General features: G+C 37.2%; 3 protein-coding genes across 8 annotated transcripts in view; 2 read left to right on the forward strand and 1 right to left on the reverse strand.

Moving 5' to 3' along the window:
• Positions 1 to 26913, forward strand: part of LOC123878311 (zinc finger protein 345-like) — a 349298-nt gene extending 322385 nt beyond the window's left edge. The window contains exons 1-5 of one of the 3 annotated variants that reach the window (XM_045925468.1): positions 16480 to 16679; positions 17380 to 17660; positions 18380 to 18474; positions 23991 to 24052; positions 24385 to 26913. In XM_045925468.1, coding sequence (XP_045781424.1) covers positions 17418 to 17660; positions 18380 to 18474; positions 23991 to 24052; positions 24385 to 26486 — 2502 coding nt within the window. In that variant the 5' untranslated portion in view covers positions 16480 to 16679; positions 17380 to 17417 and the 3' untranslated portion in view covers positions 26487 to 26913. Of the gene's footprint in view, positions 1 to 16479; positions 16680 to 17379; positions 17661 to 18379; positions 18475 to 23990; positions 24053 to 24384 lie in introns of those variants that run through there. The other 2 variants (XM_045925469.1, XM_045925467.1) reach the window with 2 other exon arrangements.
• The window catches only part of LOC123878323 (zinc finger protein 2 homolog), a 364832-nt gene that overhangs the window by 67514 nt on the left and 269456 nt on the right, over positions 1 to 27862 (forward strand). The gene's annotated exons all lie outside the window — the stretch shown is intronic.
• Positions 1 to 27862, reverse strand: part of LOC123878314 (zinc finger protein 436-like) — a 382404-nt gene that overhangs the window by 14555 nt on the left and 339987 nt on the right. For 3 of the 4 annotated variants that reach the window (XM_045925473.1, XM_045925472.1, XM_045925475.1), the window contains exons 4-8: positions 7541 to 7633; positions 7229 to 7363; positions 6657 to 7142; positions 6078 to 6178; positions 1194 to 1237 (exon numbers count right to left, since the gene is read on the reverse strand). In XM_045925473.1, coding sequence (XP_045781429.1) covers positions 1194 to 1237; positions 6078 to 6178; positions 6657 to 7142; positions 7229 to 7363; positions 7541 to 7633 — 859 coding nt within the window. Of the gene's footprint in view, positions 1 to 1193; positions 1238 to 6077; positions 6179 to 6656; positions 7143 to 7228; positions 7364 to 7540; positions 7634 to 7730; positions 7903 to 8056; positions 8255 to 27862 lie in introns of those variants that run through there. The other variant, XM_045925474.1, reaches the window with a different exon arrangement.

Genomic DNA, 27862 nt, shown 5'->3' on the forward strand with positions numbered 1-27862 from the left:
GATCGTGTGTCGCAAGTCTTTCGGACCAAAGAGCGACTGAAACAAAATATATTATGTCGTATTTAATAAATTCGGTGGGACTGGATTATGCAAAACTATCATTTACTAAAGTTTGACATTTCAAATAGGACCAATTGCGATTACCTCCCTACTGTTTAAAGTTGAGGGAGCAAATTATTAACAAACAAATGCTCGGGGGTACCTAGCTCCTAGCACCAGCTCATCGTCGTGGTCGGTCTGATTAAGATCTTGTCTACTTCAATCACCGCTCGGCGCAAGCCATTCACGCTAAGGGAGAAGCCTTAGCGATCAATTTAAATAATATTTTATAGGCCTTGGATAGAGGTTGGCATAAGGCACTTCCGCCATATATACCATATCTTATGCATTAAGAGCTTATTAACATCAAAGTCTTCTCGACCGGTTCAGCTTCCAACTTATCCATACTGGCGTCCTACAGGGCACAGTGCTATCGCCAACACTGTTCATACTGCATATCAATGACATGATGCGTAACACTATTCATTGCTACACACATGACGATGCGGGCGACACCCTCTACAAAGGTCATGCATGATGCAGAGCGTTCTGGTACAAAGCTGGAAGTGTGGAGAAGCCAAACTGACTGACAACGAAATATCCCTAGAGCTAGTTTCCAACAGGATATAGAAAACATTGTGTAATTTAAATCATCAAAAACGTAAGTCTGCGTGTTTAAGGCTTAAAACACATTTTCTCTTCTGATAACCCCCTCACCCTTTCTACAAGCATCAGGATCCATGATGTTCACATATTTAATGAAGTGGCACGTGGAAGGTAAGTTTAATTAGCTTCCTAAAAGCAACTTCTCGTAGACAATCCTTGGCTAACCAGCTCATTGGAGCACTGAAGGGTCGCAGGCTCTCTTTCCTTGTCCTATCGTCTTTATAACCAGGAGTGTTCGGAGGGTTTAATTTCACACTTCAACCACCAGTTGTGCCAGATGCATTGCTTCCAACATACATACAAATTGCGGAACCAACTCGATGGATGGATAGTAAAGTTAGTCACTGACACCAACGCATGAGCGTCCTACCCGTAATATCGTATGGAGCGGAAACGTGGACACTGTGAGTTGGCCTTAGTCTGCTATAAAGCAAGCTATGTTGGGTAATATTTGTGATATATGATTAGTAAGTAACATAGTAACTTACCTAAGGTCATTGCAGCGTGTGCGGAAGGGCTGAGGTCTGCCTTCCTGTGAAATATATCAGAATATATCTAGAGTGTACTGGGGAGACAAAAGCCAATGCATAACTGTACTGCATTGTTAGAATATATTGTATCAATAGACAATGCCTACTCTGTGGAACAGTCACTATGTCTACACATTTTTAATCTATGGTCTTTCTTCCTTCCCAACATGGACGCCTTCACGCACGGATTTTGTGTCTATAATAAAACTGATTAAAAAAGCCTCTTTCACAAAAATAGTACTTTCATTAAAATCCTAATAGGTTATGCGGCCCAGCCACGTAATCTATTTTGATTTTGCATTGATTACTATTTATTGTGAAATATTACAACTTGAAAAAACGCGTGGCGGCCATTGCGGCGTGGTCGGCGAGGTACGGAATTATCTCTGCAAATACTGCCTGTTCAAGGTAGGAAGTCAATTATTACAATCAAGTTGGTTGGAGCAAGCTGTAAGATGGAAAACACAACTATTATACCAGTGGCTCAAGGCACGGTATGTAAACTGGAGGGTCCAAAAAATTGGAACATTTGGAAATTTCAAACATCAGTTTTACTGAGAGGGCAAGGTTTGTTTGACATCGTAGAGGGTAAGAGCGTCAAGCCCGATGATCCAACACAAAAAACTTCATGGGAAAGCAAGGATGCAAAGGCTCAATCATTGTTAGTTACAAGGATGACTGAGGACGTCATGTTGCATATTATAACCTGTAGTTCTGCAGCTGAGATGTGGAGAAAGCTTCAAAGTGTGTATGAACAGAAAAGTGAGACAAATATACACATAATCCAACAACGGTTCTTCCAATTTAAATTCGACGAAGGTATGGAAATGTCGTTTTTTCTATCCAAAATCCAGGAAATTAAGAACAATCTCAAGCAGATGGGAGAGGATATTTCAGAAAAATTTGTAATCACAAAGGTGCTTATGTCATTACCAGAGAAATACAAACATTTTGTGTCAGCATGGGAGTCTGCTCCGGATGACAAACAAACATATGATAATTTGGTTGCTCGACTGCTCGTGGAAGAGGAGAGGATGAAGGAGGCTTCGAGTTCAACGCCTGCATCAGCTTTTGCAGCTAACAGGAATAGTGGTAAAAAGTTTCAGTGTTTTCGGTCTAAAAATTATAATCATTCTCAATCTGAGTGTAAAGTGAAGACGGACAGTCCAGTGAAAAATCAAAATTATGCCTACGGTAACAATAAGCCAGAACTCCGCTGTTATTTTTGCAGGAAATTAGGTCACAAGAAGAGTCAGTGTAAATTTAGACTAAATAAACAAGGTACTAGCTCTAGCAATGCATTTGTAGTCTCAAACTCTTTGAAAGATTATAACCAATCTACTTTTTTGGTCGACACAGGCTCGAGTGATCATATGTGCAAAGATAAAGAATTGTTCACTTCTTTTACTGATATGACAAATAAATTTGTAATGCTAGGAGATGGCACACCTATTAAAGTGTTAGGGTCAGGCAGTTTAATGGCACAAGTATATAATGGTAAAGTATGGGTCGACTCGACCATAGATAATGTTTTGTATGTCCCCGACTTAAAAACTAATTTGTTTTCTGTAAAATGTGTTACGTCTAAAGGTTATGTCATGGTGACAGATGAAAATTCATGTAAATTTTACAAGAAAAACCAAGTGTCTGCTATTGCAAAGAGGATTGATAACCTTTATTATTTAGATTTTCGTTATAAATGTAGTGAAATAAATATGGTGCAAAATAATACAGACTTAAATGAGTGGCATCAAAAACTTGCTCACCAAAACATGACCTATGTCAAAGAGGTGTTAAAAAATAATAACATTTGCATTGAGGGTGCAAGTAGTGTGCAAGAACAGTGTGAAAGTTGCTTAGAGGGCAAAATCCATCGTTTACCCTTTCCAAGTAGTGAGATAAAAACAACCAAAACTTGTGAGTTAATTCATGCTGATGTTTGTGGCCCTATGGAACAAACGTCGCTTGGAGGTGCAAGGTATTTTGTTGTTTTCAAGGATGATTATTCTAACTATAGGAGTGTGTATTTTTTGAAAGGGAAGGATGAAGTTAAGATCTGTATAGAGAATTTTTTAAATAAATCTGAAAATGAAACGGGAAATAAAGTTAAATATTTTAGAAGTGACAACGGGTTAGAGTTTTTGAACAAAGATGTAGCTCAATTGTTTCATAAACGTGGTATTATTCATCAACAAACAGTGCCATATAGTCCTGAGCAAAATGGTAAGGCAGAACGGGAAAATAGAACTTTAATTGAAGCGGCTAGAACTATGCTGTGCGCTAAGAAGTTACCTAAATATTTGTGGGCAGAGGCAGTTAATACAGCTGCATATGTTTTAAATAGAACAGGTAAAAGTACTATAAAAGATAAAACTCCTTATGAGTTGTGGTCTAACAAAAAGTTTGATATAAATTCTTTAAAAATCTTCGGCACACCTGTTTATGCCCATATTCCTAAAGAAAAAAGAAAGAAGTGGGACTCAAAAGGCGAAAAAGGTATATTAGTGGGTTACAGTGAGAATGTTAAGGGTTATAGAATATATTTCTCATTCAAAAACACGGTTGACATTAGGCGTGATGTAGTGTTCATGAAAAGTTCATTTTCTGAAGAAAAACAGTCTTCACAAGTACATGAAGAAACTGTGTATGTAGAAAGCACTCATAGTGATAACTTAGAATCAAAGTCTAGTACTGTGTGTGAAGAAAACTTGTGTGATGAACAAGAAAGTATGTATGAGGTTGAAAGTCAAAGTGGGAGTAGTGAAAATGACACTGTGGTCTATACACAAGATAAACCTAAGCGTATCCGTAAGAAAACCTCTTTTTTCAGGTGTAATAATGTTTCTTCTGTAGATGAAATACCTACTACATACAAAGAGGCTATGTGTAGGCAGGATGCTAGTAGTTGGCAAAAAGCTATTGATAGGGAGTTAGAGACATTAAAAAATAACAATACTTGGGAATTTTGTGATTTACCTCAAAATGCTAACGCTATAAGCAGTAAATGGGTTTTCAGAACGAAGAAATCAGGTAATACTATCCAATATAAAGCGAGGCTTGTGGCTAGAGGCTTTGAGCAAACTGATTTAATGGATTTAAATGATATTTATGCACCCGTGGCAAAGCTGTCAACTTTCAGGTTATTTACCGCAGTAGCAACTCAGTGTAAATTACCTATATATCAAATGGATGTTACTGGGGCTTTTCTGTATGGGGAAATTGATGAAAAGGTGTTTATAAAGTTACCTGATGGGGCTTATAGTGGGGATAAAAATATAGTTAAGCTAAATAAGTCGTTATACGGTCTCAAAAAGTCACCTAAAAGCTGGAACCAAAAATTCAACTCTACAATTTCTAAAATTGGGTTTAAAAGGTCACAATGTGACTCATGTTTATATACAAAGTGTGATAGTAAAGATAAAATGTATGTTCTTCTATATGTAGATGATTTGTTGATTTTTGGAAGTAATGAAAAACAAATATCAGATTTTAAGTTATTATTAAATAAAGAATTTAGCATGAAAGACTTAGGTTTAGTGTCAGACTTTCTAGGTATCAATGTCAAGCAAAATTTAGATTCTGGTATTACTGAATTAAATCAAAAACGTTATTTAGAAAGTGTATTAAGAAAATTTAACATGCAAGATTGTAAACCGATATCTACCCCTATTGATCAAAACTTTAATACAAAAATATTGGAAAATAAAGAGTGTTGTGATAAAAATATTGAAAATCAGTGTAGACAGATAATAGGTAGTCTAATGTATGCAGTCTTAGGAACAAGACCAGACCTATGTGTGTCAATTTCTATACTTTCTAGGTTCCAAAACAGAGCAAATACTGCTTTGTTAAGCTCTTTAAAGCGTGTTTTGAGATATGTAAAATATTCTTTAAATTATAAGTTAGTATACAAATGTAATGATGTGTCATTGATAGGCTACTGTGATGCTGACTGGGGAGGAGACTTGCAAGATAGAAAATCCACCACCGGCTATTGTTTTATGTATTCCAATTGCTTAATTTCATGGTGTTCTAAGAAACAAAGTTCAGTGAGTCTCTCTTCTACGGAATCAGAGTACATAGCATTAAGCATGGCAGCAAGCGAAGCATGCTGGTTGCAAAACTTGTGTCAAGATTTTGATATTCATACTGATAAGATAATAATGTATTGTGATAATCAGTCTGCTATTACAGTTGCAAGCACCACATGTATAAAAAGGCTTAAACATATAGATATAAGGTATCATTATATAAGGGAACTTGTCAATAAAGGTAGAATTTGTTTGAAATATGTAAAAACTGAACATCAGGTGGCTGATATGTTTACAAAAGCTTTGTCTAAAAATGTGTTGCATAAGTTTTCATGTATGGTCCACCTGATAATATAATTTTAAAGGTTTTAATCATTTGGAATTTTTTTGGTCTGTTTCAAAATGTAACTTAGCTTTTCGATTTTTGTTAAGGTATGTGTGTAAAGTATATTTTTGTTAATTAATGTGTAAATGTTGGGAGGTATCTAAATTTTTAATAATAAAGTAAGCATTGAAGGGGGGTGTTAGAATATATTGTATCAATAGACAATGCCTACTCTGTGGAACAGTCACTATGTCTACACATTTTTAATCTATGGTCTTTCTTCCTTCCCAACATGGACGCCTTCACGCACGGATTTTGTGTCTATAATAAAACTGATTAAAAAAGCCTCTTTCACAAAAATAGTACTTTCATTAAAATCCTAATATATATATAATAAATAGCAAGTTAGATAGGAGAAAATTGTATTATGACACTATCACAAATGTATACTAACTAAATGTTATTGGTACTGGCATGTATACTGACTTGTTCTCAGTGATGACTGAAGAGTGTGCAGAGCTAGAGCTCACAGCTGTACGAGGCTTGTCTACTTCTGACGTGTCACATTCACCATCACCGTAACCGATCTGCCAAAAAAAAAGGGAATCTTAAATCTTCACCAAATTAACTTGTCTGCACTAACTCTAAAACCGGCCAAGTGCTAATCAGACTCGCACACCGAGGATTCCGTACTACAGAAAAAGTAAAACGGTATGAATCACTTTTGTTAACAAACTGCAAAACTATCTTTATTTATTGTTATCAAAATAACTGTAATTAGAGCGTTAATTTTATTTTTTCGGTGAAATATACGTACATTTTTACTGACCATAATTATTTTAGATTTTTCGACTGCAAAACTTCAGAAACAAGGGGGGAGGAATGGTATTTTTTTAGATATTTTGCACAATAAATCAAAAACTATTATGCATAAAAATAAATAAAAATCTGTTTAAGAATATACAGGTAAAGCCAGGAAAATCAAAGAATTCTCACAGGATTTATAAAAACCTATTTCCAGAACAACACAATCAGACATCAGTTAGTAGTGTATAAATATCTCACCTCTATATGCATCATCATATGGTGATTGTACATGTCTTCATCTGCAAACTCCATCAAACAAATTGTGCATGCAAAGGTTATTTCCTGTTTTATTGGTGCCACTGCTTCTACAGCTTCCTCTTTACATGTTGAAGGTGTTGTCAATAGAGGATCAGTCATCTGCTCTGTTTCTGACAGATCACTGTCATCAGATTGGTATTCTTCTTTACATGCATCGGGGTGTCCGTTGAAGCTGTCTGCATCACTAAACTCTTCACTCGCCACAGTCATGTGCTGAGTGTGGTCAGCATCAACCAACACAGAGTCACATCTCTCTTCATGTTTCACTGCAACTGCTTCAACAGTTGAGTCTAGTTCTGTCCGTGTGTCAGTATCAGACTGTACTATGTGAACATCACAGTGGTTGGGCTCCAATACTGTCTTTACAATATCAGATTTTAGTTGATGTTTAACTCGGTTTATCGATTTCATGTGCTGTATTGTTATCTGAAAGAAATTCATTATTCATTATTGAAAGAGATAAGAAATCAGTTACGAAATGTGTGTGAATGACAAAGTCAAATGATACTCACTAATTCATGTTTCTCAACTAGCTCCATCATCAGTGCACGGGCTCTCAAGCTCTTGTCTCTGAATCTGCTAAAGTTCACCAATCTCTGCGCACATTGTATGCAAAGTGTTTGCTTTAGGTTTCCTTGATCACACGGCTGAAACAATACATAAATAAGAAATATGTGTATGTATTAAGATACTCCTCAAATGAGTTGTGTGTATCTGCACTGTGATGCATCCACAGCATTTGACAGTGTACAAGTGTTCACTTTTCTTTTGAAGGTACCAATGTAACAGATTGAGATTTAAATAAGTAATAGAATACAACTTACAGGCTGTCCCACTAAGTGTTGGTATGCTTCATCCAAGTTGTATTTACTCATTAGCAACAGCTTGCTGCGAGTGTCCAGGCATATCATACACACCTGTGAAAATGTAATTATTATTTATACTTAGAAACTACAAGAGTAGCAATTACTATAACATATAGCAACTAATATATGAACTTCATGAAAGAGTTACCTGCACCATTGAGGGGATAGCACCAGGTCGAATTTGCCTCGAGCCACTTTCCGTTGTACAAATGTCATCATTAAGAAAATGCTGCGAGCAGACCACAGCAGAGTCTGGTAGATTGTGTTGTTTGCCGAGGGCTTTGAGCCAAGCGGCACGGAGATGCTCTTCACTGGGGAACCTGGAAGTAACTCGTAGTTCACCATGAGGTTCATGGAGTGGGACTCATAGAACAACGCTGGATTTTAGGATGAAAATCAAGGAGATAACCAACGCTTTCGCTAGCCGCTTCAGTTTGCTTAAAAGGTTATTATACAAGAAAATGAAACACTCACTCGTGTAATGATATCCCCTCGGATTCGGAGACGATCTCCGCACTGATTTTGCAAAAGGGCACACAGCACCGCATTTTCAATGATACAAAGGTTTTTAACTCAAGACTAATAGAGGTACCAACTAGGTAATCATTCTAAATTGGGTAAATACCTATATCTTTTATACACAAGTTATTAAAACTACCACAAAACAATAATGTATTTTTTTTTTTTTTATTTTTTTTTTTATGGCGCGGAGCTGCACCAGGTGGGCGCGATTTACTTCGCCAATATCGTGTGGGATTGAAGAGACACGAGAACAGTTGGTGATAGCTGAGAATTTCGAGCAGCTTTTAAATTTGGGTAATTTTATAAGTGGCAGGTTTTTTTAGAATATGTTAATTTATAGGGTTAGTTTCTAGCCTGGAACAACACAATATATAAAATACACACTATATTACATGGAATTATAATTACAACTTAATATTATTATATTTAACATATTTACATAAAAATTTACAATATGGACTAAACACAGACATTAACAAACACTCAACATTTACTGGACGCGGGAATTTTGATGGAAGAACATCATAGAGAGGATGAAGGAGTTTAGGACAAGAAAAGAATATGTGAGAAACAGTACCTTCGTCTAAGCCACATTCACACAGGGAGTGATCTCTAACTCTGATCTTGCACAGGTGGACAGGTGTGCAGGAATGACCAAGGCGTAAGCGACAAATCGTAGAGGTAACCCACCTATCTGCATGTCTATGAGAGAAAAACCATGGGCGTCTTGGAATATCTGGTTGCACTGAGGCATAGAATTTTCCTTTAACCGCTTTTGATTCAATCCAGTATGAGTTCCAGGACTTGTCCAGATAAGTTTTTGACAATGCACCTAGATCTTGGGAATTATTTTTAAAATGTTCATGGGAACCCATTTGTATCGCAGCTTTAGCACATGAGTCTGCTGTTTCATTTCCTACAATGCCAGAGTGACTTGGGACCCAAACAAGTGTCAAATCTAATCCGTTTTGATGACAGGAGAACAAAGCCTCCCTGACCTCTAGAATAATGGGAAATCTTGATTTACTCCGGAATGGGTTTTCCTTGATAGATAATAAGCAGCTAAGGGAGTCAGTAAAAATAACAGTTTGTTTCATGTTATGGGAGCGGGTAAACAGGATTGCTTCTAATAAGGCAACGGCCTCCCCTGTGAACACCGAGGACTCAGGAGGACATTTAAACTGTAAAATGATTTTAAACCTGGGAACCCAGCAGGATGCACCGACACAACTTTCTGGAGACATCTTTGAAGCATCAGTGTAGATAAGAAGGTGATTTGACCAATTTTGATGAACTAAGCTTTGAAATTTTGAATTAGTATCAGGGGCTCCTTTGACCAAACCAAGATCAGTAACCACAGAGGGATTGAAAATCAGGGCTTTATATGCTGTGGAGAATAGAGGATTCTTTGGTAAAGATAACAAGGGATGAGGGAGATTGGTAAATTTACGGAAACTATCCAATAGATAAGAAGAAGGATTGCGTGGGCTAAGGACTTGCGACAACTGTTCTAATTTGGTCCACAGTGGGTAAGAGGAAAGCTGTAACATTTTGCTGACAAAGCGGTCACATAGGTATTGCCGTCGGAGATGTAAAGGAGGATCAACACATTCAACTTGTAGAGCGTTAGTGGGGGAAGACTTCATTGCACCCAGGATGATTCTGAGGCAACGATATTGAATTTTATTTATCTTCTCAGACACAGTTTTATTTAAGGGGTCTAAAACAAATGAGCAGTAATCAATGTGGCTACGAACTAAAGCATTATATAAGAGTTTCAGTGAGTAGGCATGAGCACCCCACCAAACTCCCGCTACTGCACGTAGAACATTGATGCCTTTTTCACATTTATTGGTTATATATTCAGTATGAGCCAATCCGTTCAGTCTGTAATCGAGAATAACACCAAGGAACTTTGCCGTATCTACTAAGTTGATGGATTGATCCTCATAACAAAAGCTAAAGTTAGGGATAGACCGCTTCCTCGTAAACACGACTGCCTGGCATTTAGCCACTGACAAAGATAGGCCATGGTCAGAGAGCCACTGCCCTAGATAATACAAAGCAGAGTTAAGACATTGGGATATTTCCTCTACAGATCCTGAGCTATGATAGAGGACAATATCGTCAGCATACTGCAGGATGTTACAAAAGTTATTTACAGACAGTTCTAGATCTTGGGTATATATGCTGTACAGCAGAGGACTTAGAACAGAGCCTTGGGGAAGACCTTTCCAGACTAGTCTGGGGGGAAGAGTGGATGACTGGTGTTTTACCACAACTGACCTGCCAGAAAGCAGGTTGCATATGAAATGTATTATCCTCGGTGGTACACTCAGCTGGTGCAGCTTTTGCCTGAGCGACGGAAGAAGTACATTGTCATATGCAGAAGCTATATCAAGAAAAACACCCACAAGGTATTCACCCTTACCAAAGGCAGTCCGAATGTCTGTAGTGAGTATACTGAGACTGTCTGCAGTACTGAGACCCTTGCGGAAACCAAACTGCGAAGGGGCCAGTACTGCTCTGCTTTCCATTATCCACTCTAATCGGTTTTTAAGGAGAATCTCCGTAACTTTTGCTAGGGTGGACGACAGTGCAATAGGTCGGTATGAATTTGGATGTGATGCTATTTTCCCAGGTTTGAGGAGGGGGATAACTATTTGAGACTTCCAGGAATCTGGGATTATTCCTTTTTCGAAAAAACTATTAATCAAATTTAGAAAACAATTTTTAGATTTATTATTTAAATTTACCAAAAAAGAGTAGGGCACACCATCTTCCCCAGGGGTTGAATCTTTCAGACCACTGAGAGCAATCTGAAGCTCTGAGAAGGAAAAGGGGGCATCCATTTCGCCCATAATGGGTGCTGGTGTAGAAACTGGGAAATCGTCCTGATGGGGAACAGACGGGGGAGCGAGTTTGTCAGCAAAAATGCTAAGCCATTCAGATGGGTTGTTGGAGCTAGGATCACAGTGGTTGAGGGTTCTGCGGAATCTTCTTATGTTTTGCCAAACAATTGAAGAAGGAGATCTAGGGCTAAGTGATTCACAGAACTTAGTCCAGCCAAACTTTTTCTTTTTTGACACCATTCTTTTTGTTTTAGCGTCAATATGTTTGTATTTAATAAAATTCTCTTCTGTCATATGGGCGGTGTACTCTTTCTCTGCTGCCACCCTCTGGTTAAACAAATCTTTGCATTCCCCATCCCACCAGGGAGGGGAAGGCAAATGATTTGAAACAGAAAGATTTTTACGAGGAATATTGGAGTCGGCCGAAGAAATAAGAGATTTGACAAAGAGATCATAGTAAATCAAGAGGTTTCCATCACACGAAAGGTCAGGTAGAGAGTCCATCAAGTCATCTACAGTTTGAGCATAGCGAGACCAATCTACTTTCTGTAATTTATATTTTAGCAAAGGGTCAGGGTTGGAGGGAGGGATTGATCTATTGTTTAGAGTTAGGATGATTGGGAAGTGATCGCTACCATAGGTACTGGGAAGAGTTTGCCAGGATAGCTGGGATGCAAGGGAAGTCGAAGAAAGAGATAGATCTACTGCTGATTTTGGGTTCTGATTGGGATAAACTCTACGAGTCGGAGAGCCATCATTCAGGATACAAAGGTTCATATCCTCAAAGATGTCAATCAACGATGGAGCGAATCCATCACAGTTATAACACCCCCACAAAGTATGGTGGGCATTAAAATCACCCATAATAACAGTTGGACTGGGAAGAGAAGCAAGGATAGTTTCAATTTCTGGAATCAGGGATGGGTTTGGGTGAGGGATATATAAAGAGAGGAAGGAAATATTTACAGCTCTCACAGCAACAACATTAATCTGATTACTGTGAGGGGGGATAGGAAGAGAAGAAAAGGAAAGATTGTGCCGGATGAATATGGCACTACCTGCATAGCCGTCATCCCTGTCATCCCGCAGACAGAAGAAACCAGGAATCCGAAATCGGGCTCCAGGCCTCAGCCATGTCTCCGAGATGGCAATTATGACGGGTCTATGCAAATTAATTAAGGAAATAAGGTCTTGTTTTCTAGGTCTGATGCTTTTACAGTTCCATTGTAGTAGAGCTGTTGGGGCCGTTATTTAAAATTTTGAAAAGACGGGAAAGGTTTTGGGCAACGTTGGGCGGTAGTGGGAGTTCGCTGCATGGAGCAACGATGCTCAGGAGCAAAGCGGAAAGATTTTCTAACATTTTCCCTTGGGAAGGAGGGAAGTCAGGTTGACTGTTGCCAAGAGCACAGCCATTGGGTTGGGAAGAGGGTGGGTTGTTAATAAGAGCTTCGTGGGCCTGTTTATCATAACCCTTTGGTAAGGGAGCACGGGGGCGAGGAGAACGGATAATTGTTTCCCGATAAGATTTTTTGGGTGTGGTACTAGGACGAGATGTGTTTGCGGGATGAGAGGAGTTAACAGGACGTGGAGAAAATGTAGGAGAGGAGAACAACTCCCTTGTCATCTCTGCATATGACCTGCGGACTGGGGGAAACCGCGATGATGCTTCAGCGTATGATACATTGTCCTGAGACATAACCGATTTAATGCTTTGTTGTCGTGAAAACTCTGGACAGTCCTTACTTGATGCAAAGTGGCTACCTGAACAATGCAAGCAGGTAGCATTTGCTAGTAAAACATCGCAAGTATCTCCTGTGTGGGGCTGGGCGCACCTGTAGCACCTGGGCTTGGACCTACACTGTGTCTTAATGTGACCAAAACGGCAACAGTTAAGGCACTGAATTGTGGGATATTTGTATGTCTCCACAGGGAGCGATGTGTAAAAAGAGAAAATTCGGGTCGGGAGCGTCTGGCCTCTAAAAGTTACAACTACCGACTGGGTGGGCACCCATTCAGTAATGCCTTCGTTGATGGTCTTTCTGTTGAGACGACGGGCTTTCAGGATCTCTCCACAGCCAGCCGGCAGAACAACAGAGTCGACAAATTCCTGCATTGACCAATCTACTGGAACGCCACGTACTAAACCCATCCTAGTTATATTAAATGTGGGTATAATTGCCTTATATTTTGTGAGTGGGAGTATAGGGCTGACCAAAAAGTCGTTAGCTGCTTGGGCAGTACTAAACTCCACGCTAATTTTATTGCGTCCCACGCTCTTTACACCATCATTGATAATATTTGCGAATTTGTTAGTATGCAAAAACTGACCGAATTTAAGCGCACGGATAGTTACCCCTGCGGATGGGTCTGCGACGTCTCTCGAGACGTGAACAATGAAGGGACCTTTGTCGTCTCTTAAATAACTTTTAGGACCTTCGGCGAAGGAAGGGTGAGTAAACAATGTTTGTATGGATGGTTGGGTTGAATTTATGTCCTGTTTTTTACTGCTATCTGCAGCAGGCTCATCTGTTACGACAGGCCGCTTCCGGGAGGAAGCCGTCTGTCGAGACGCGTTACACGCATCTTTGTTTGGTGACCCATCAGGGTCTGGGGGCTCCGGAGGGGGGTCCACCTCCATTCTCAACACTCACAGTTAGTTCCACCACCAAAAAACACTAGTAAAACACAAAAACCGGCTACTTTTAACAAAAAAAAACACTCCGAGAAAGCACCGCACGTGCGTCAGCAAACGCCAACACAGACGAAGTCCAACAATAATGTAATTCCACATATGACATATCACTGACATATCCCAGGCTCTGCACAAAGAGTAAATTTATATATATGCACCAAAGAGTATGTAATCACTACTGCACATCACATCACAGCATCACATAACAATATACTAAAAAAAAACACATTGCACTATTCCATTAAAAAAAAAAATCTACAGCATTTTTTTTTATTTAACTGATTTTACGGCTCATGCTCTTGTCTTTTTGAGCCAGAAATCGCAATTCGGAAGTGATTCGGAATGTGAATTGTGACCATAGAGTATAATTTATTATAAACAATGGTCTATAGGTATATAGAGGACTTCGTCTGTGTTGGTGTTAGTTGGCGGGCGTGCTCTGCCTTTTTGGAGTGTTTTTTTTTTTGTTAAAACTGACTGGAAAGTGCTCTAAGGGGGTGTCGTGCGTATGTCGGGGAGCGCCGGCACAGACGGGGTCCATACTTGTATAGTTACTAACTTGTTACAAATAACTACAAACTTGACATTGGCTAATCTTTGTAAAGCCAGACGAGAGAGAAAAAAAAAGGTATATAGAGGGTATTGTGACGTCCAAGAAGAAGTGTAAATTATTATAATAATTCTAGTATCGACTATTTGTGAGAATAGTCGATACTAGAATTGATTTCTTAAACTGGCGCCTTTCAAGTAAAGATTTTTATATGAACCTGTGAGGATGATACTACCATTGTCGTAATTAAAATACCATAAGCTTACGTTGTCGTATTAATTTAAAAATTGCGAAAAACCAAATTAAATTTGAATTTCGCGGGCAGGCCCGTCGCTTCCACCTTAAGTGCAAACTACACTACACGGCAGCGTTGCCAGAATGTTACTTTTGTAACATTTTACGTTACTTTTGACCCCCTCATGTTTCCTCCATGTTACACGACTCAAAATGTTACTTTACGTTACTTTTAGGACTTCATAAAAATATTCAAATTTTTCCCAGCAAACCAAAAATAATCGTGAAACGGAACGCATCCAAAACAGTTTTTGTTTGTCGTATCATAAAGCTATACGTCCATGGTCGTAATTGACCCATTTGTTAGTTTATTTCACTTTCTCTAAGTTATTGGTCTAAGTTCACTTTGTTTTGTAATTACTCTGTGATTAAAAAAGTGTTTTGTTTGTTTTTCTCTGTGACTCAACTTTGTTTTGGATAATAAAGTTATTCGTTGCGGGGTAGTGATATTGTAGTTATGTGTCTAAGTACAAAAAAAATAAATTGTATCTTTATTTCGTCAAAATTCGAAAGTGATCGGTTTGTTCGTTATCCTTATCGACTGTGTATATGTGTTGCTAACACTACTTGCTTGGTAAGTAAATGTTGTATACAATGTAGTTTTAAGTAAATAAGTAAGTAGTTAACTAATTAGGGAATCAGTAATGTAAAAACTAAGTCATAGTATTTGCAACTGAAAGCAGTTCGTTTTTGTAGGTGTTGACTGTCATCTTATTATTAAGTCACATTAGTTTCCAGAAGTTCATTTAGCTACTTACTACTTAGTTATTGTTGTAGGTAACTTCGGTTTTCTTTACAGGAATGAGAGCGAGCTGAGTAGATACCGGCCGGCGTAACTTGAAATTTGAGTTTTGCTATCGAATCTATCGATCTCTTTGCTGAGACCAAGGTAAGTAGTTAGGTACCTAGTATTGTTCAGTTAACAAAACGAATTTGAAATGCCCGCGTAATTTTCTTCACTGCGTACCTACCTAGTGCGTTTTTTTTTTTTTTTTTTTTTTATTCTCTCGTCTGGCTTTACAAAGATTAGCCAATGTCAAGTTTGTAGATATTTTCAAGTTAGGGAAACTATATAAGTAAGGACTTTGTCTGTGCCGGCGCTCGCCGACATACGCACGGTGCCCCTTTAGAGCGCTTCCCAGTTAGTTCCAGCATGGTTCTAGCACCAAAAACGCCAGTGAAACACAAAAAACCAGCCACTTTAAACAAAAAAAAAAAAAAAACGCTCCAAAAAGGCACCACACGCGCGCCATGAAACGCTAGACAGACAAAGTCCATCTAGTGCGTAGCCCTCAAACTCAAACAGTCCTGTGTTGCCAGATCGCCCGATATAAGACGATTTTAATCTTTTTAACCCCCGATCCAAAAAGAGGGGTGTTATAAGTTTGACGTGTGTATCTGTTCTATGGCATCGTAGCTCTCAAACTAATGAACCGATTTTATTTTGTTTTTTTGTTTGAAAGGTGGCTTGATGGAGAGTGTTCTTAGCTATAATCAAAGAAAATCGGTTCAGCCGTTTGAAAGTTATCAGCTCTTTTCTAGTTAATGTAACCTTCACTTATTGGGGTGATATAAATTTTTAATTTACACTTGTAATAAAAATTGATTACCTAACAAAATAAGTTATAGCTATTCAAAGACATTTTTAGATCCGTTGGTATATTATTATTTTACATATTGATTTGTTTTTCTTTTTCAGGATCAGCAGTCAATTTATTCAATCAACAATTATTATTACGATTCTTTTTAAGCTTAACTAATGGGACAAGAAAACTGTTTAAATTTTTGTATAATAAAGTGCCATATTAACCTGTGTACCTTATTACTTTTATTTTCCACGAAAAATAAGGAAATGTTACTTTTCTCGTGAAAATGTTACATTTTGAGATGTCTCGTGTTACAATTGACTATCTGCCACTGGCAACACTGCTACACGGGTATCCGCTAGTATTACAATTTATAAAAATACAATCTATAACTATGAGCCTCGATAGCACAACTTTAATAAAATCAAAATAGTTCTGCTTCTGCTAGTTCAGCTGCTGCCAGCAGTTTTCGCGGTGTTCCCGGTAGAAAATGGTAATTGGTAGGGTTACTTTGACTGAGTTGATTGTGTGCAAGCAAATCAGCATCAATTTGCTTTTTGGACATTCACTTCGCAAAATGTGTTTAGTGGGAGATAAACAAGTAGGTAGTCCAATCATGATTCATGACCTGCGCATTGTATGAAAACTCGGTCAAGTCCGAGTTGGAGTCGCACACGGTGGGTTCCGCTTTATCGTACAAGAAGTAATACTTTTTAATTTTTTTTAAATTATGGCGCTCAAATTTTTATTATTTGTTGATATAGCGGCAATGGAAATACTTATGCTTCCACATGCTGTGAAAATTTCAATTCTACCTGTTACTGTTCAAGAAATACAGCCCGCTGACAGACGAAGGGACGGATAGCGGAGTCTTAAGTAATAAGGTCCTTTTCCACTTTCAATGATACTAGAGAATGCCCGTGACTTCGTCCGCGTGGATTTAATTTTATTAATGATCTCGTGGGAACTGGGAACTGTTTGATTTTCCTGGATAAAATGCCTATGTCAATTACAGGGACGCAAGCTTCCTCTGTACCAAATTTAATACAAATTGGTTAAGCGGATGGGTTTTCAGGAATCCCGTGGGAACTCTTTGATTTTCCGGGATAAAAAGTAGCCTATGTCCCTCCCCGGGGTATAAAAGAAAGAAGAAGAAGAGAAGCTAACCCTGTACCAAATTTCGTCAGAATCTGTCAAACTGTTGGGCCGTGAAAATGTAGCAGATGGACAGACAGACACACTTTCGCATTTATACTATTAGTATAGATGACATTAGATTGAATATTAAGTTCTCATTCTAGAACACCCTTCAGAAGACACTGACACAGAATAAAAGGAAATGGAACACCGAGTTATCATGAAAGCTGAAGGAAGTGGTGACTCTTTGTCGGTTGATGAAGATATGGAAGAAATACAAGAAAATGGCAATAGTGCAGCCAATGTCAAAGATGAGTTCGCTTCTAACAAAGAAAACTTTTCTGATGATACCATAGCGTATGAAGCTAAACTTCTGGATGATACTCTGTATGAAGCTCTTGAGAGGAAACGTGCATACTTGCGACATAGAAACATGCATCTCCAGGTTAGATGGTATTCTACTATTAAATGCTTTTAACTTTTTTTAGGGTTCTGTTCCTCAAAAGGAAAAAGGAACTTTGATTGTTGTCTACTACAATAATCACTTTGTTATCTGTCTCTCCGTCTGTCCGTCTGTCTGTCTGTTGTGTTTGTCAATAAAACCTATGGTGTACTTACCGTTGACCTAGAATCATAAAATTTAGCAGTTAGGTAGGTCTTATAGCACAAGTAAAGAAAAAACCCAAAGACCAAGAAAAGGAAAAAGTGACTTTGTGGTTACATCACAAAAACAAATATATATTTACTTAAATGTATTTGTTTAAAAACTTCAAAGTAAGATAACTATACCAAGTGGGGTATCATATGAAATGGCTTTACCTGTACATTCTAAAACAGATTTTCATTTATTTTTTATACATAACACTTTTTGAATTATTGTGCAAAATGCACAATAAATCAAAATGCAAATCAGCTAGTGCATCATAAACTTCATATATTAGCTTGTTTAGTTGAGGCTCTCTCAAACACTAAAGACAGAAATGTTATGAATTTGTTTTTAATACCCGGCTGAGTTTGTTGTGGGCTCTTCTCAGACTTGGGCGCGTTTGGAACCCTCGTAGCTTTAGTTTTAAGTTACGTAATTAATTATTACCACTATATCGTACAAATTTAACAATTCAATTACCTACTTTGAATAAATGATTTTGACTTTGTATTTGACAGAACGGTGCTGGTGATGGTGAATGTGACACATCACAAGTATGCAAGCCTCATACAGCTGTGAGCTCCTCACACTCTTCACTCATCACTGAGAACAAGTCAGTATACCTGCCAGTACCAATAACGTTTACTTCAAGTTACAGTTAGTATAAAATTGTACTGGTATCATAATGTACTCTTTTCTCTTCTAATCTGCTTTGAGATATCTTGTACGATGGTGTTGAAGTCTGTTGTCTGTGTTGGAACTGGCTGTAAACTAAATTGTTTATATTTAAATATATTCTTATTCTTTTTCTAAAATCCTTTTGTTTTTACGTTCGATTACTTTTTATCTCACTTCAAATATATATCTCAAACAGGACGTCCAAGCTTTTCTTTTTACTGATATTTTTCCTATAAATTCAAAATATCCCAACACGTTATCAGCACGAAGGCTCTTGGGAAAAATCATAAGTGGAAAAGTGGTGTTAATTGTCCAGTGTTGCTATATTTGTTGCGTACAAGGAAAATCATATTTAGATATTTTTCTTTCCAAATGTCGCAAGCAAGCGGAGATATAAGTGGTAACAAGATGTTACATTCGTCGTCAGTTCCTCCTTTTAGTCTTAAAAATAGAGAAGGATATCCAACTTGGAAATTTAAAATGCGGAATTATTTACTGCATGAGGACCTTTGGTTTCCTATAGATGGGTATCCAGAAGGAGATACGACCGCTGCACCAATTAAGGTAAGGAATGACGCTAAGGCTCTGGCTAAAATATGCTTAACATTAGACGGTGTAGCGATTACACATGTAAGATGTGCAAAAACTGCAGCCGAAGCATGGGAAGCCCTGAAGGCAGCTTTTGAGGATAAAGGTATGGGCCGAAGGCTAGCATTAGAGCGTAAGCTTTATAGATTAAGTCTTTCAGACTTTGAAAATATTGAACAATATATAGATGCAGTTCTGTCAACGGCACAAGACCTAGCTGACATAGACAAAGTAATAGAAGATAAATCGATTGCAGCTATATTACTAGGAGGTCTCACATCGAAATATGAGCCATTGATTATGGCACTTGAAAACTGCAACATCGATATTACTTCCGATTTGGTCAAAACAAAACTATTAAATGAAATGTCTAAAAATGACACCATACCAACAAATACAGTTTTCCAGGCCAAAGGAATGAAATCCAAACCAAATAAAATGATTATTTGCTATGACTGTAACTTGCCAGGGCATAAACGCCCGGATTGCCCTCAGCGACGTAATAAAGAAAAAATAAGTGTAGCAAATGAAGTCACGGATTCGGTCACAGCACTTACTGCTAATTTTTCAAATAAGGATGTTTGGTACGTAGATTCTGGGGCTACAAAACATATGACTTTCAGAAAAGATTGGTTCCGGGACATTAGGTCAATGAATACTGGAAATATAACTGTTGCAAATGGTGAAAGCGTTAAATGCTGTGGAATAGGAAATATTTCTATTAAGACACCTGGTGATGTATTAAAAACAATAAGTGATGTTGCCCTAGTACCAGATTTAAAGGCTAATTTACTATCAGTACAGAAAGTTATTGATAAAGGTTTTGTATGTGTTTTCGACAAAAGCGGATGTAGTTTTTATAAAAATGATACTTTTTGTGTTTCAGGTGATTCTGTCCTTCATGCTTCGCCCTGTGGTGGACTGTACATAATTGATGGTACTGTTAATATTCCACCTAAGATGAATAGTGAAAATATTGCGTACGAGGTGCACACTGACTGTCTGAGCAAGTATCAGCTCTGGCATAAACGGTTAGGACACTTATGTCGCATAGGCATGAATCAATTGAAGAATCATCAGGTAGGAGTAGATTTTACTAAGGTTGATAAAAATAGTTGCATCGCTTGCGTAAAAGGCAAACAAGCCAGAAAACCGTTTAAAAATGTAGCGTATAATAGGGCATCATCACCTTTAGAACTAATCCATAGTGATTTATGCGGACCAATGTCCACGACATCTTTTCAAGGAAACGTTTATGTTTTAACTTTCATAGATGATTATACTCGCAAGATTTTTGCTTATTTTTTATCTTCTAAAACTGAGGTAAAGAATAAATTTTTATTATTTCGAGCTCTAGTTGAGAAACAATTAGGTTTTCAAATAAAGGCTCTTAGAACCGATGGAGGAAAAGAATATGTAAATAAAGAGTTTTCTGATTATCTCTCTTCAAATGGTATTGAGCACCAAGTAACAACACCTTATAGTCCGCAGCAAAACGGAGTTGCAGAACGAACGAACCGTACAATAACGGAAAAGGCAAGGCTTTCCAAGTTGCTGTTTATTTGAAAAATAGGTCCCCTCATCGAGCTTTGAGTGGCAAAATACCTTATGATAAGTGGAGTGGTCGACAAAGTGATCTAAGTCACTTAAGAGTATTTGGATGTCGAGCTCTAGTACATATACCTTCATGTAATAGAAGGAAACTAGATTTAAAAGCAGAGGAAGCAATTTTCGTTGGCTACTCGGAAGATCCTAATACTTATGTTTTTCGGGATCCTGCAAATCCAAGACGTATTATTAAGTCAAGAGATGCAAATTTTTTTGAGAATTGTTTTACAAATTTAAAGGAAAATGCATCAAAACCTATAGTTCAAAATACGGAGTCAGTATTACTATTCGAAGAACATACTGAACCTGATGATGATCAATTTTATGATTGTGTTGATTGTTGTAGTCCAGAAGGAGAATCATCTGTTCCTGTGAACATGGATAAAGAGTCTCTTTGTATTGAACAAACGCAAGTAAGTAATGAACCCAGATACCCATCTAGAAATAGAAAGCCACCTGATTTTTTAACTTATCACGTCTCTACTGATGTTGATTCAGGTGAACCAACAAACTATTCTGAAGCTGTACATTCAGAAGATGGTAAAAAATGGGATTTAGCAATGACTGATGAATACAATTCACTAATGAAGTTAAATACCTGGGAGTTAGTAGACAGACCAAATAAAAAAGTTATTCCCTGCAAATGGGTTTATAAGCATAAGAAGGATGCTTATGGCAATATAACCAAGTATAAGGCAAGGCTAGTGGTCAAAGGTTTTAATCAAACAAGAGATATAGATTATCATGAGACGTTTGCGCCTGTGATTCGTCATTCTTCCCTGCGTACTTTGTTTGCATTGGCAGCAGAAGAAAATCTTAAAATGAGGCATTTGGATGTTGATACAGCATTTCTTTATGGAGATTTGGAAGAAGAAGTATTTATGGAACAACCTCTTGGTTTTTGTGTGAAAGGCCAAGAAGACAGGGTTTGCCGGCTTCGAAAATCTCTATATGGTCTCAAACAGGCACCTCGTGCTTGGAACAAAAAATTGAATGAAGTCCTTTCAAAAATAGGTTTTGTAGGAACTTCTTCGGAGCCTTGTGTATTTACGAAACTTTTTGGTGATGAATTTGTTATTTTGGGTGTCTACGTGGATGACATAATTGTCTTTTATAATTCTGACGTGACGTTTGACATTGTTAAAAATGACTTGTCAAGATATTTTAGTTTGAAAGATCTTGGCAATTTGAAGTCATATTTAGGATTACAAATAGAAAGGAATCAAAATTACATAAAAGTTAGTCAATCTAATTATATATTGTCCATATTGGACAAATTTAGTATGAGTGAATGCAAGTCGGCTAGTACTCCTTTAGCTCACAACAAATTAGAACGAAACGTTAGTGGTGAGTCATTGCTGCTGCCTTACAGAAATCTAATAGGATGCCTTATGTTCTTGGCAGTCAATACACGTCCTGATATAGCATTTGCAACGAGCTACTTAAGCCAATTCAATACGTGTTTTTCAAGGGAACATTGGAAAGCAGCAAAAAGGATTCTTCAATATTTGAAGGGTACACTAGAGTATTCCTTAATATATAGGAAAACTGGAAAGCCGTTAACAGGGTATGCAGATGCTGATTGGGCAAATTGTCCAATTGACAGAAAGTCTTACACGGGCTATGTCTTTAAATTAGCTGGTGGACCAGTGTCTTGGGAATCAAAGAAACAACCAACTGTTGCTCTGTCATCCACTGAAGCTGAGTACATGGCTCTTACTGCAGCAACTAAAGAAGCCTGTTATTTACGTAAATTTATAGAGGATATTACCGGTAAGATATCTACAACTAAGATATTGTCAGATAGTCAGAGTGCACTAAACTTAGCTCACAATCCTGTGCACCATAGCAGGACAAAGCATATTGACACTCGTTTTCATTTTATACGAGAAAAAGTTAGTAATAATACAATTATTTTAGACTATATGAAAAGTTGTGATACACCCGCAGATATTCTTACCAAACCACTTGGGCCTATCGCAACTAGTAGAATTATAGGTAGTTTAGGTCTTAGTTAGTTTTTTTTTTTCTGTGTGTTAATATGTTATGTTAAGTTTTTTTTTGTAAGACAATTTAGTTTAAAGGGGGATGTTGGAACTGGCTGTAAACTAAATTGTTTATATTTAAATATATTCTTATTCTTTTTCTAAAATCCTTTTGTTTTTACGTTCGATTACTTTTTATCTCACTTCAAATATATATCTCAAACAGGACGTCCAAGCTTTTCTTTTTACTGATATTTTTCCTATAAATTCAAAATATCCCAACAGTCTGCAAGTCTGACTAACTTGTGACCATATTTTACCCAACTGCGGCACAGCCTATTTGGAAGGGTTATGATTTTAGCAGTCTATGTATGTATGTTTATATCCAGATTCTGTGTGCTCCACCGTAGTGCCTAAACTCCTAGGCAGATTTTGACCAATGAGGTGTCAATTGATTTGTCGTAAAGGTCCGGGTGACATAGGCTATATTTTACATGAAAAAAATTGACCTAACGATGTTACATCAAAAAAAGTGGGGGTCTCCAAAACATTTTTTTTTGCTATTGTATCGAGTGGGATGTCAAATGAAAGAGGAAAAAATTCTGAGCTTATGAATATAAATGTACAACAACATTAAAACATACCAAGTGACCGAAAAGCAATTTTACTCTAATATTTCAGTGTAGTTTATATGTTACTAGAGGATGCCCGCGGCTTCGCCCGCGTGGATTTCGGTTTTTTTTTAATCCCGTAGAAACTCTTTGATTTTTCGGGATAAAAAGTAGCCTATGTCCTTCCCCGGGATGTATCTCATGTCTGTACCAAATTTCATTAAAATCGGTTCAGCGGTTAGGTAGCAGACAGACAGACACACTTTTTTTTTTGTTTTTTTTTTTTTTTTTTTGGCACAATTATATACTTACAGAACTTTTACTATAATATTATTATTTTAATTACTTTAATTATTTTAATTTTACATTATTTTAATTTTAAATTTTAATATTCATTTTAATTTACGTAATGTAATTTAATTTGTATAAAATTATGGACACAATTTATTACAATCTGACATAAAATATTTTTATTATTTATTTATTTTTATTTAATATTAGTATGGATATGTATTTTATATGTTAAGACGATCACAGTATGGTTTTAATCTTCAAGTTTATCTTGTTTTCTCTGGAGATACGGAACTCGAAACGAAAAAAAAAACATTGGTTCTGGTTAGTACTTCCACACTCTTGATACATTCTGATATATTTCACAGGGAAGCCATTCAAAAGCTGATCGAAGACCTCCAGCCTGCCACAGACTTAGCTGAGACTTCAGGTGAGACATTTATCTTTCAACGCTAAATACATACAAGACTAGAGAATGCCCGCGGCTTCGCTTGTGTGGATTTCGGTTTTTTTTTTTTGAACCCCGTAGGAACTCTTTATTTTCCGGGATAAAAAGTAGCCTATGTCCTTTCCCGAGATGTATCCCAAGTCTGTATCTTTCATTAAAATTGGTTCTGTGGTTGGGCCGTGAAAACGTAGCAGACAGACAGATAGACACACTTTCGCATTTATAATATTATAATTATACTGTATGGAGTATGGATAAAATAAAAGTAGGGAGTAAAGACTCGATACAATAGCAAAAAAAATGTTTAATTTCAGTCGCTCATCTGCCCACAAGTTTTGCAACAAATAATGCTGTAGAAGTGTTTCCACCTGAAGACGTCAATACGACCGTCAGCTACCAACACAAAAGATTACCAGATTCCAATCCAATCAAATCTAACCCATCAGCCTGTATGCGTCCACTGCTGGACATAGGCCTTTCCACGAGCGCGCCACCAAACACGGTCCTCCGCCTTCCTCATCCACCTGCTCCCCGCCACCTTCAGGTCGTCGGTCCAGCGGGCTGGAGGTCGTTACCTGATTGTTATGTCAAATTATATGATATATTTTCCGAAAAAGTTACAGCAAGACATGATCCATTGCAGATGAAAACACGAACAGCTGTTAGGCCTTTTGACAACCAGAATATTGCGTCTAACGATTCAAGTTATCAGCCAGCAATGATTAAACCATATACCCACTGTAGTCTTTGGATTAAGCAAGAAGTTGACGTTAACAACCAATCAGTTGATAGCAAGTTATTAGTAAATTGTGTAGTCAAATTGTATGATATTTTCAAAAGGCAAGATGAGTCACTGATTAAAACTCGAAAAGCTGTAAGATTTTGTGATGGTCAGAATATATTGTCAAAAAATTCCAGTTATCAAGCAGCAAGGCAGAGAAGAGTCCGTTCAACAGGATGCATTAGACCAAGCAATAATAGGAGGAAAGAAATGGCATCATTCACTTGTGATATTTGTCGAAAAGTGTGTAAACGAAAAAGTATCTTAGTCAAACACAAAAAGACTCACGCTGAAGTAAAACCATTAACTTGCGAGATTTGCCAATACAAATGTAAATATCAAAGTTGTTTGACGAAGCATATGAGAACTCACACTGTTGAAAAACCGTATTTGTGTAAGATATGCGATTACAAATGTGAAACAAATTGTAAACTATTAAAGCACCTGAGAACTTACCATGGTGAAAAGTGTTTCGTATGCGATATTTGCCAATTCAAAGCTAAATTTAAATGTAATTTGATTCATCATATGAGAACTCACACTGGCGAAAGGCCATATGTTTGTAAAATATGCAGTAAAAAGTTTTCACGAAGTGATCATTTAGTAAACCATGTGGCAACTCACACTGGTGCAAGACCATATTCTTGTAGTTTATGCAAGTATGCGACTGCAGACAAATATTATTTACGCTGCCACATGAAAATTCACACTGGTGAACGACCATATTCTTGTGATTTATGCAAATTTAAATGTAGAGAAAAATATCAGTTAGCCCCTCATATGAGAATTCACACTAATGAGAAGCGTATTTCGTGCGAGCTTTGCCAGTTCACAACTCATTTTAAAGAAAGTTTAGTTCGCCACATGAGAATTCACTCTGGTGTTAGGCCCCATTCTTGTTCTATCTGCGGCTTCAAGTTTGCTGCAAAATCTCATTTAAATCGCCACATAAAGACACACTCTGATGAAAGACCACATTCTTGTAATTTATGCAAATATAAATGTAAAGATAAGCAGTATTTAGTTATTCACATGAGAACTCACTCTGGTGAAAAGCCATATACTTGCGAGTGTTGCGGCAATAGATTTGCAACAACTTGTAGTTTATTGGCGCACAAGAGATTACACACTGGCGAGAAGCCTTATTATTGTGATATATGTAATAGCAAATTTGCACGAAAAGGTGATTTAGACGCACACATCAAAACTCATACCGGTGAAAAGCCATTCGCTTGTAAGTTATGTGAGTATAAATGTATAAAAAATGGTGATTTAGTTAGGCACATGAGAAAGCATACTGGTGAAAAACCACAGTCTTGTGAGATATGTCATAAAAAATTTGCACGACTTAAACCGCATATGAGAACTCACACGGGCGAACAGCCATATTCTTGTAAAATTTGCAATAAGAAATTTACATTAAAAGGTAACTTGGATTGCCACATAAAAATTCATACTGGTGAAAAACCGTATTGTTGTAAGTTATGTGATTACAAATGTATATCAAATAGTGATTTAAAAAAGCATATAAGGACACACACTGGTGAAAAGCCGTATTCTTGTATGTTTTGTGACTATAAATGTGCAACAAATAGTTATTTAGTGAAGCACATAAGAACTCACACTAGAGAATAGCCTCATCATTGTAAGTTTTGCGATTACAAAATATATGTCAAATAGTGATTTAAATTAGCATATAAGAACTCACACTAGAGAATAGCCTCATCATTGTAAGTTATGCGATTACAAAATATATTATGTCAAATAGTGATTTAAATTAGCATATAAGAACTCACATTAGTGAATAGCCTCATCATTGTAAGTTATGTAATCTTACAAAATGTACATGAAAATATAATGATTTAGTGAAGTCTTGGTGTTTGTAAAGTATGCGATTATGAATTTATATCAAATAGTATTAAAGTACTATTTGATATGTTTGCAGGTTCCACCCACGTCGTTAACTATTTTTTCAATACTGAAAACGACGATTCATAAAATAGTTTGTAACCTGTGACCAAAACAAACGAACATAATATTATGGTTGAGACTTCGTCTGTGTCGGTGTTAGCTGGCGGGCGCGCTCTGCCTTTTTGGAGTGTTTTTTTTTTTGTTAAAACTGACTCGAAAGCGCTCTAAGGGGGTGCCGTGCGTGTGTCGGCGAGCGCCGGCACAGACGGGATCCATACTTGTATAGTTTAACTAACTTGTTACAAATAACTACAAACTTGACATTGGCTAATCTTTGTAAAGCCAGACAAGAGAGAAAAAAAAATATGGTTTTTCTTTGTTCTAGCTCGGAAAAGAAATAAAATAAGTATTTCCCAAAAATATAATGTTCATAATAATGTACGCAACCCTAAAAGAGCGAGGCCCGACTCGCTCTTGACCAGGATTTTTAGTTACTGTTATTCATGTTTTATTGACATAGGTATACTAAATTTTCAAAAATATATTGGTTATTATATTATCTTTAACATTAACTAAATCTCGTTTCTCTAAATTAACCTTGGTTCTAGCCATTTATTTCTAGTAATTAGTTACAATAAATAGGTATATTTACAGAATTTTTGTTTTTTTTTGTAGTTTTTAGGGCTCCGTACCTCAAAAGGAAAAACTGAACCCTTGTAGGATCTGTTGTTATCTGTTTGTCTGTCCGTATGTCTGTCTGTCGTGTCTGTCAAGAAAACCTATAGGGTACTTCCCGTTGACCTAGCATCATGAAATTTGGTAGGTAGGTAGGTTTTATAGCACAAGGAAAGGAAAAAATCCGAAAACCGTGAATTTGTGGTTACGTCACAAAAAAAAATTAAATGTGTTCAAATTTTTAAAGTAACATAACTATACCAAGAAGGGTAGGTATCTATCATATGAAAGGGCTTTGCCTGTACATTTTAAAACAAATTTTTATTCATTTTTATGCTTAACAGTTTTTGATTTATCGTGCAAAACTTCAAAAAAAAAGCTGAGGGGCATGAGACGGGCCTGCCCGCGAAATTCAAATTTAATTT

Source organism: Maniola jurtina, chromosome 26 (genome assembly GCF_905333055.1).
Source record: "Maniola jurtina chromosome 26, ilManJurt1.1, whole genome shotgun sequence".
NCBI classification, from domain to species: Eukaryota; Metazoa; Arthropoda; class Insecta; order Lepidoptera; family Nymphalidae; genus Maniola; species Maniola jurtina.